Source organism: Fukomys damarensis, unplaced genomic scaffold (assembly GCF_012274545.1).
Source record: "Fukomys damarensis isolate Sample0158 unplaced genomic scaffold, DMR_v1.0_HiC HiC_scaffold_23, whole genome shotgun sequence".
Lineage (NCBI taxonomy): Eukaryota > Metazoa > Chordata > Mammalia > Rodentia > Bathyergidae > Fukomys > Fukomys damarensis.
The window spans coordinates 59,350,960-59,360,232 of record NW_022900935.1 but is presented as its reverse complement, the minus strand read 5'-3'; the positions used below and the strand labels follow the sequence as shown (position 1 = coordinate 59,360,232).

The following is a 9,273-nucleotide window of genomic DNA, read 5'->3' as shown; positions in this document are numbered from 1 at the left end:
GGCTCCATCTGGCCGCAGTCTGCGCCTGCGCGCGCCTAGTGTGGCCCGCCCACCACCGGAACTCCGAGCGGCCCTAGAGCCGGCCGATGACGTCGGCTCCTCCCCTACTAGCTTTCCGCCTTCCTGGCTCCCTTGGGTCCTAGCGCCGGCCCACATATATGTGTGTGTGCCTCGGTACCGGAGACTGAGATTAGCTTGCAGGTTATCGGATGTGCAGGAGCTCCTCTGTCCTGTCCCCAGCCCTCTTCAGGGACCCTATTAGTAAAACCTCAAACTAGCCTCTGGGAGTGTGGCATGAGCCGTCAAATGTGTGACCCTCCTCGCTGCAGCACCAGGCTGCCTTAATCCCCACCGCCGTCCGACCAAGGAGGGAAGAGGGGTTTAGAGAACGGAGAGCGGCAGTTATCAAATCGTAGCTTTGTAAACTACAGTGGTCAAGAGAGGTTCGGAGCTCCATCTGGCCCCGCCTTTGGGTCCCAACCGAGGGGTTCCGAAGCCAGGTTTCGAGGGTAGGAGGCGCTGTCCGACCCACGCTGGTGCTGAAGCGGCACCCCAATCCTCCAATAGCGCCTCCTGGAGGTTGGGGTCCCCGCCGCCGTTACCGTGGGCTGCCCCGACACTGTCCGCTAGGTGGCACCATTGCTCCGGCCAGTGGCGATGGGTCGGCCACTCCGGCCGTCGGCAGCGGTCGCCGGGAGAGTCCTGAGAGGGGCGCGGTCAAAGAGAAAAGGGGGCTCCACAAGAAGGGTTCCCGGGATTCTGTTGCCAAACTCTTTCATATCATGTCTTCTCTCCCGTCCTTCGATCTAGATCGTAGAGCCCAGTTCGCCCAGGACCCACTTTGGGAACGCGGCGGCGCGAACTCTCCACCCACTGCGCACCCGACTCCTTTTCACCTGCACGCATGCTCCGATGCGGGTAGTGCCGCGGTCCGGACTGGCGTGGTTGGGGGCGGGGCCTGGCGCGGATGGGGGCGGGACAAGGGCGCTGATTGACAGCCCGAGTGCGCGGCCGGGACGGTCCCTCTCTCCCGATCTGGCGGGAGGGAGGGGGGAGGGGCGGGATTTCCTGCAGGAGCCGCAGAGTCGGCCTTGGGAGAGCAGTCGAAGGAGGAGAAAGGTGTGTGGGGGGGTAGTGGAAGCTATCGTCCGAAGTGCCAGGGGACTGAGCTGGGCCAGCCGGACCCCCGGCGGAGCAGCTGGGAGAGGTGAGACTGCGGGGCCGGACCTGGGGGTCAGCACCCTTGGGGGCGGGCGCAAACTAACTTTTCTTGAGGGATCGGTGGATACCTCCATCTCCGCTTCTTCCGCCCTCCGCGCGCCCCCTTTTCGTCCTCCCGCATCTATCCCTCGGCGCTTGGCCCTCTCGGTCCCTCCTGCCGCTTTGTTCCCGCGTCGGCCTGGACTGGGCTCGGCTGGGGGGTGCGCGGCGCTGGAGGGGCATTCCGAGGGGCGGGGGAAGTCCTCCTGCCGCTTTGTTCCCGCGTCGGCCTGGACTGGGCTCGGCTGGGGGGTGCGCGGCGCTGGAGGGGCATTCCGAGGGGCGGGGGAAGCCAGCAGACCCCAGGCAGTGCCTGGGGAGCCCTCCCCCAGTGTCGGCCGCGGGCCTTGAGGGGGAGCGCCTTTGGGTTGGGTTTGGGAGCTAGGGGGAGTGAGGGGTTCCCCGCCAGGGCCCCAGGCCTGCACAGGTCTCCTGCCACAAGACTGGCGACGAATTCACCGCCACCGAAGAACTGACATAAGGTTTCCAGCAGTATGCTGGAGACTCTGGGCTTCAGTTCAGGCTGCGGGGGAGCATTGACCCGCAGTGACTGTTCTCTGCCCACTGAGTGGTGAGGAGGGTCAGCAACAGGTGCTGCAGGGCCTCCCTGCCCAGCAGGCAGATTCCCCCAGAATCAGGGGCCCATAAACTCCCCATGCTGCCCCCAGTTTACAAAGGGCCGCAGGGCTAAGCATCCAACTATTAAAGCACCGGGTAGGTGGGGAGGAGGCTGAGGGTAGGCGCCTAGGAAAGGGAGTGACCCCTGCTCCTGCCTGTGCCACCCTCTCAGGCCCCACCTCCTGGCCCGCCGGTTGTCTGTGGGTGTTGGAGCCCGGGGCTGTGGAGAACAAGCTGCTGGCCTGGCCTGCCCCAGTGTGTTGTGCTGCCAGGGCCCCTCCTGCCCAGGGTTGAGGTGCTGCCCCGTGCCCTGCGGCCCCGGTGACTCAGCCTCCCCCTCCCTGCACATACTCCTCTCAGGCATGGCAGCTGCCTCCCCATTTCATGTAGCTGAGCCCCTCCTGATTCCGTTTGGCAACCGGGGTGGCTGGGGGCTCCCTGGAGATTCTGCCCTGCTCACCCTTTGTGTCCTCCTGGGATCCTTGCAGGCTGTGGCCCAAACTTCCACCAAAGCTGCAGTTTTTCCAGACCCCCAGGACCAGCCCACTGCTGCTGCCCAAGGCCGGAGGGAATGCTGGCTCCTCTTGGGGTGGGCATTGGTGCTCCCGAACCAAGCCTGGAAGATTGGCGTTCCCAGTCCCAGCCCATCCCGGGGCTGTCGGAAGCTGCAGGCTGATATCCTTCCAGATTTCCACACAGCTGCCGCCTCCTCAGAGACACTTTCCTGCCTGTGGTGGCAGCTCACGGAGCAGCTTGGGGGAGTACCCATCAGCACCTGACAAGGAACCTACTGCCTGGGACAGCACACGTGTCCCCGCAGACTCCCCCAGACCTGGAAGACCTCCAAGGGGTAGAGGCATGGCATGCTGACGCTCTGCTTGGACCAGTGTCCTCACCTCTGCCTTGGACCCCTGAGCCCAAGCCTGGCCCAGGAGCCAGGATGGGTCGAGAACAGGATCTGATTCTTGCCGTCAAAAACGGAGATGTGACTGGAGTGCAGAAACTGGTGGCCAAGGTCAAGGCCACAAAGACCAGTGAGTACTTACTGAGGTGACGGTCCCATGGAGGTCCTCCTCTTAATACTGAGGTTACTGAGGGAGGCCTGGAGGGTGGGGAGGGGTCACTGTGATCTGCAGAGTTGAGGAGGGAAGATGGTCCTGCTCTAGACAAGAAATGCATTGTTTAGGCAAGCCAGAAGGGAGGTTGGGACCCACTTGCTATGTGTTCCTAGGCAAGTCACTTAACCTCTCTGGGCCACAGTTTCCTTGACTGCAAAGTGAGAGGACTGAAGCAGATTTATTCAAACTTTTGCAGAGTGTGTATTGTGTGCTAGGCTCTATTCTAAGTCCTGGGCCCTCTTGAAGCGGCTCGCTGCAGATAGCTTTATAGATGTGTTATTTGGTGCCACAGCATTCTGGCATTGGGTTGGGAAAGACTGAATACACAGAGGCTCCGTGCCCACGCCCAATCCCATATACACATTTCAGCCAGCATCTCCTGTGTTTTTTTCTGAACTTAATGGGGATGTCTGTATCTTTTAATAAGAGAGATGTGTTTTGTTTGTTTTAACTTTAACACGTTTGGACCACTCACTAAAGCTACTTTTCTCTGACTAAATCTACCTTTGTCCCCTGCGGTGTGTGATTTTCTAGAGGTTTTCACAGCCCGGGGATTCAGTCCTGACAGGGTCATGGGACTCAAGTCATACACCGGGCCACTCCTGAGCCTCATCTCTGGGGGCCCTCTGATGGGAAACAACCATCACCACCACCACCACCACGGGGCGAATGGGCCTCTGGCCGGCAGGGCAGACTCTCTAGGGGAGAGAAAGAGCAAATGCCACTGGATTTGTCACCTTGAGATTCTAAACTGGAAGGATAGCTGCTGGTTCTAACTGGAGCTGGAAGGGGAGTTTCCTGGAGGGGAAAGTCTCTGAGTGCTGGGGCTCTTGCCCCAAGAGTCACCTGGCCCCTGTTCCCAGGAAGGAGTCCCCAGGCTACCTGGAGACATCTTATTATCCCCCACCCACGCTTCAGGTATGGGTGCCACAAGGAAAGGTCTTGGTGGCGTGCATCTACCTGCACACCAGGTGGGTAGGGCTGCCTGTCGTGTCCTGTGATGTGGATCCTGGGTGAGCCTGATAGGAGGTCCCTGAGGACCAAGAGAGAGCCGCTGCCCTCCTTCCTTACCCCTGTGTTGTTCTTGGCCACCTTCCTAGTGAGGCCTTGGTCACGCTGCTGCTGGCCTCCCTGCCCTGCAGGCTGATGGTGGGAAGCTTACAGCCAGTAGGAAGCATCCGTGGGGCAAGGGGAGAATTCACCTGCAAAGGAGCAGAGTCACGGGCCTGGGACTCCTTGTGAGGCTCAGGCACCCTACCTTGGAAAGGTTGGTGACAAAGTGAGATCACAGGGTCATCTTTGCAAACCTTAGAGTTAATGAAATGTAATCTCCTCACTCCTCTGTGAGATAGGTATTCCTACATCCATTGTACACATAAAGTGACACAGAGGTTAGTAACTTGCCCAAGGCCACGTAGCCATAGTGGGGTGTATCTGAGACAAACCTGTGCCTCCTCCCCTGTACTCCCGTGCTGATCTTTACTCGGTTCTGTGCATATCAGAATTACCCAGGAGCCCAGCACCCCAGGAGGCTGAGGCAGGAGGATCAAAAGTTCCAGCCCAGCCTGGGCAACTTAATGAAACCTTGTCTCAAAATAAAAATAAAAGGAGGTGGGGATGTGTGAAAGTCCTGGGTCCAGTCCCCAGTGTGGGAGTGGAGAGAACTGCCTAGGGATTGTTCTAAAAGTCTGGATTCCCTGGACAGCCCTCCACCAAACTGAAATCACCAGATTAGAAAGTTCCCCAGGTGATTCTAATGCAGTTCTCCGAAGGGAGGTGAGGATCTCTGCTCCACACTACAGAGAGGCAGAGGAAACTGTGGGGTGTCAGGGATCCCTCTTTCCTCCTGTGATGGCTAAAGCTGTCTGGCTATCCAGAGAGTAGAAGAGAGCTGCTCCTCAGGCTCCTCCAGCCAGCTGCCAGCCTGTGCCCCTTCCCGCCAGCCAGCTCCTCATCAGGGAGCAGGTGGCCTGGCCTTGCCCCGTCCCTCACCCTTTCCCACCTCCTTTTGCTGAGGTCTCCTCTGTGAGAGGAAATGGAGTGGGCTGGGGTGGCTGGCTGAGCTCACGTCCTCTGCCTGAGCCTAAGTCAGAGACAGGCCAGGCAAGAAGGCTCTCCGCACCAGATCCTCCACCCACCCTCCGCGGTCCTCGGCCCTGTCATTTTGAGCCTCTCCCCACCACCTTTCCGGCTATTGTTCTGGAAAGAACGGAGCCACCCAGCCTGGCCTACCCCTGTTCCTGTGTCCCTCCTGTCACATTGTCCTGCCCCTCCCCTGGAGGAGCCACATCCCACCACCCAGCTGCCCCATCCCAGAATGCCCATGCTGGTGAGCTGGCGGGAGGGTGAGCAGGGTAAAGGACCCTGTGTCTCTACCCCGGGGACCTCTGTCTTCACTGAGGCGCAGAGACCCTGTGGTTTATGAAAGTCACACAGCAGGACGAGGCAGGAGAGCATTTGAGCTGGGTACTTCTCGCTTCCCGAGCCCATGTTCTTTCCCCTGGGTGACAAGTACTTTCCACAGGGACAAAGGGAAAGCTGGAGGTCTGCACTTCCTCCCATGGCCCCCACCACTTCGCTTCCCTGCCGTCCTTGGCTCTGTGTTTACCTTTTTGGAGTAGAGTCCTTCAGCTCAGCCCTGCATATAGCTGTCCCGTCCTCCTCCTCCCCATCCCACTGCAAGTTTAGTTCCTCCCCTGTTGGAATGAGGCCCTGCCTTATCCGGGCTGCTGGGGTATTCAGAGGCCCACCAGGGCCTGGGGGGCAGGCCTGGACCAGCATGCTTGGCACCCTGCCCAGCCTGGGTTGAACCGGGCCCCCTCCCCAGCAGGGGTGGGTTCTAACAGGAGGCAGGGGCTGCTCGTGACAGGCCACCTCCTTTCCCTCCGCAACACCACAAGGACTGCCACAGGGCACTTACCTGCATGCACCTGCTGTGGGGAGGCAGTGCCCCTGCTCCTCTGCCTGGGGCCTGCACAGCTCAGCCAAGAGCCTGTGGGTGCCAAGGTAGCTGAGACCCAGCGTTTTGGTCGGGATGGGTACCAGCTCTTGTAGGAGGATAACATGGTGCTGTAACAATCAGCATTGTCAGGAGTGCTACGGCTGCCATCTTGCATGCTGATAGGCACTGTGTTTACTATGCCTGTGCAAAAAGAACACTGAGCCAGAGAATCCCCATGACCTGCCCATACTCTTCCAGCTAGCACTCCGCAGAGCCATGGCCAAGGGCAGGTGGGTGTGATACCACCCTCCCCAGGCTCTCTCGAGCCCAGCCCTGGCATTTCGGCCCTGGAATACCTAGTGCCCTCTCCTTGCTATTCCTGCCCGCCCCCTTGGGCCAGTGGGACGATGTGACTCGCTCCCTAGCCCATTCAAAGCAGGAATGCTAACCATGTGCTCCGTGGGCCTGTTGGTTAGGGTACATCGTGCCAGCACCCCCTCCCACCCACTATGGCTCTATAAACAAGCCAGGCTGGGGCCCCAGGAAGCCAGGCCACTGCTACAGGGGCTCCCTGCACTCGTGCCTGTGGGCCAGGATGAGAACCATAGGGACAGGACCGGCAAAGGACCATGGGGCAGGTGTTCTGCACACCAAGAGGTCAACTGGGCTCCGGGAGGTGGGTGGCAGGAATGCCAGGTGACGGTGTGGGTGGCGACAGCATCTTTCCTGATGCCCCTGTCCTGTCCCCCAGAGCTCCTTGGCTCCACAAAGAGGCTCAATGTCAACTACCAGGATGCTGATGGGTGAGTGAGTGCTGCTGTGGGGTGGGGGTGAGGGGAGCGGATCAGAGCCCTGGGGGAGGGGCTGGAGGGAATGGCCCCAGGGCCCAGGGCCCTGCTCCTTTCGAACTTGGCCCTCAAACTGCCTTCGCTGACAGCTCTGGGTCCTAGGCTTGGGCAAGAGGTCTTGCCCACCCAACCTACTGTGGAATTAGCCCCGATTGAGGGGAAGAGCCTTGGGGCCACTCCAAGGGACCTCCTTGAACCAGATTCGTCCTGGGCTCCCTTTTTCCCTGGAGGGTGGGAGCCTAAGGGCTCCTGCTCCCATGGCTCTCTCCCCTGGGCTGGCTTGGGGGGTTGCACATCAGACAAACAGGCCTCTCAGTCTAGACACTGGTTCCTTTCATGCTGTGGCCAGGCTGCTGTGCGCTCCCACGACAGGGCTGATGGGGCGGGGGGCGGTAACCCATCCCTGCCAGCCCCCAGGATGAGTTTGGGTGTGGAAGACAGGGTTTGGGGGGGTCACTGACACTCCCTACTTTGTGCCACCCCCCCAGATTCTCCGCTCTCCACCACGCTGCCTTGGGGGGCAGCTTGGAGCTCATAGCCTTGTTGCTGGAGGCTCAGGCCACTGTGGACATCAAGGACAGCAATGGTGAGGCCCTGGGACCAGAGCTTGCTGCTGTGAGGACACAGCAGGCTAGCTGTTTGCAGAGCTTCTCTAGCCTTGCACATACCTTTCCCTCTGATCGTGATGCTGCTGTCCTGTTACTCAGAGGAGGAGGTTGAGGCTCAAGAGAGGTTCTGTCACAGTCCCGGGGTTGCCAGATCATCTGTGGTAGGCTAGGTGGAACTGCAGCCACACAGACCACTTCCTGACCAAACCCGAATCCAGGCAGTGTCACAGCACATTCTTGGGCTGCCTCCCCTCCTGGCCAGCACCCCAAGTCACCCAGGACCTCTCTCAGGCATATGTGTCCTCCTGCCAGGCATGCGTCCGCTGCACTACGCAGCCTGGCAGGGCCGGCTGGAGCCCGTGCGGCTGCTGCTCCGGGCCTCTGCGGCCGTCAATGCTGCATCGCTGGATGGGCAGATCCCACTGCACCTGGCCGCACAGTATGGACACTATGAGGTGGTACGTAAGCTGCCCGGGGGGGCCCTTGGGCGGAGTGGCATGGGGCGAGGATGGCAGGCCAGGCCAGGCCGAGCCTCTTCACTCAGCTCCCTCCACCCCAGTCAGAAATGCTCCTCCAACATCAGTCCAACCCATGCCTAGTGAACAAGGCCAAGAAGACACCCCTGGACCTGGCCTGTGAATTTGGGCGGCTCAAGGTGAGTCCTGCAGTCCTTGGCATGCTGGGTGCGGGACGTTTGTAGGGTCTTGGAAAGGGGCATTGACTGGGTACTGTGTGCTGCAGGTGGCCCAGCTGCTCCTGAACAGCCACTTATGTGTGGCGCTGTTGGAGGGTGAGGCCAAGGACCCGTGCGACCCCAACTATACCACACCTCTACACTTGGCTGCCAAGAATGGCCACAGAGAAGTCATCCGGTACCCCCAGGGAGCCCCCCCACCCCGCTTTCTCATCCCCTTCCTGTGGGACTGTTGGTGTCCTCTTCTTGATCTCCCTGTCCCCAGCAGTCAGCTTCCGCCCCTACCCCATGACTTCCATGACTCTCTGTGCCCCTGCAGGCAGCTCTTGAGAGCTGGAATTGAGATCAACCGGCAGACCAAGACTGGGACAGCGCTCCATGAGGCTGCACTGTACGGCAAGACCGAGGTGGTACGGCTGCTCCTGGAGGTGGGTACAGGCACCTGGTCACTTCACAGGTGCAAACAGGGTCTCTGCCATGTGCTGAGACTAGCTGGAGAGGCCTTGGCATTTTGCTTGGGCAGTGGGAAGTTCACTTCCCGTGAGGGGTGCTAAGGCTCAGGAGTAGCCCCACCTGCTTCAACCCCCGACCTGCCTCTTAGGGCCTCGTCCTTGACCCACTCTCTGAAATTCCATTTCCTCATCCATAAATCCGTAAACTCTGAACCTGTGCATAGTCCCCACCTCCTAGATGGTTGCGAGGATTAGGGGAGAGATGACAGGTAGTCCATGCTCCTGTGACACTGCACTCAGGGAGGTGTGGACGTGAACATCCGAAACACATACAACCAGACTGCGCTGGACATCGTGAATCAGTTTACCACTTCCCAGGCCAGCCGGGAAATCAAGCAGCTACTGCGGGGTAAGTGGGAAAAGACCCAGCCGGGGCCTGCAGGGGCTCCTGTAGATACCCGATGTGGATGTGGAAGAGAAGCCAGGATCCCTGGGGAAGGGTGGGGCCTGGGGGTGGAGAGGGAGGTGCCCTCCGGGTGCTTAGATGATGCCTGCTCTCCCCCATTTGTAGAGGCCTCAGGGATCCTGAAAGTCCGGGCGCTCAAGGATTTCTGGAACCTCCACGACCCCACCGCTCTCAGTGTCCGGGCAGGGGACGTCATCACGGTGAGGGCCTTGCGCATGCAGTACTTTGAGAGCAAAATGGGTGCTGCCTTCCTTACTCCCCTGCCTAC

General features: G+C 59.9%; 3 protein-coding genes across 7 annotated transcripts in view; 1 reads left to right on the top strand and 2 right to left on the bottom strand.

Moving 5' to 3' along the window:
• Positions 1-296, bottom strand: part of Tsen54 (tRNA splicing endonuclease subunit 54) — a 7,961-nt gene extending 7,665 nt beyond the window's left edge. Inside the window, exon 1 of the mRNA XM_010630811.1 lies at positions 276-296. Coding sequence (XP_010629113.1) covers positions 276-296 — 21 coding nt within the window. The remainder of the gene's footprint in view (positions 1-275) is intronic.
• On the bottom strand, positions 15-6,525 carry LOC104866624. 2 transcript variants are annotated; one of them, XM_033767721.1, is made up of 5 exons: positions 5,917-6,525; positions 4,068-4,222; positions 2,925-3,040; positions 2,339-2,494; positions 15-702 (listed from the first exon to the last, which is right to left on the bottom strand). In XM_033767721.1, the coding sequence occupies exons 1-5, from the start codon at positions 5,920-5,922 to the stop codon at positions 599-601; spliced, it is 537 nt and encodes a 178-aa protein (XP_033623612.1). In that variant the 5' UTR covers positions 5,923-6,525; the 3' UTR covers positions 15-598. The 2 variants fall into 2 exon arrangements, with proteins under 2 accessions (XP_033623612.1, XP_033623611.1); XM_033767720.1 differs by lacking the exons at positions 2,925-3,040; positions 4,068-4,222; positions 5,917-6,525 and having other exon boundaries at positions 2,339-2,665.
• Caskin2 (CASK interacting protein 2) overlaps positions 2,798-9,273 on the top strand; it is an 11,214-nt gene continuing 4,738 nt past the window's right edge. For 2 of the 4 annotated variants that reach the window (XM_010630800.3, XM_010630799.3), the window contains exons 1-9: positions 2,798-2,912; positions 6,689-6,740; positions 7,274-7,371; positions 7,706-7,851; positions 7,953-8,048; positions 8,135-8,265; positions 8,407-8,515; positions 8,840-8,948; positions 9,111-9,205. In XM_010630800.3, the coding sequence (XP_010629102.1) occupies positions 2,819-2,912; positions 6,689-6,740; positions 7,274-7,371; positions 7,706-7,851; positions 7,953-8,048; positions 8,135-8,265; positions 8,407-8,515; positions 8,840-8,948; positions 9,111-9,205 (930 nt within the window). In that variant the 5' untranslated portion in view covers positions 2,798-2,818. Of the gene's footprint in view, positions 2,913-6,484; positions 6,595-6,688; positions 6,741-7,273; positions 7,372-7,705; positions 7,852-7,952; positions 8,049-8,134; positions 8,266-8,406; positions 8,516-8,839; positions 8,949-9,110; positions 9,206-9,273 lie in introns of those variants that run through there. The other 2 variants (XM_033767719.1, XM_010630801.2) reach the window with 2 other exon arrangements.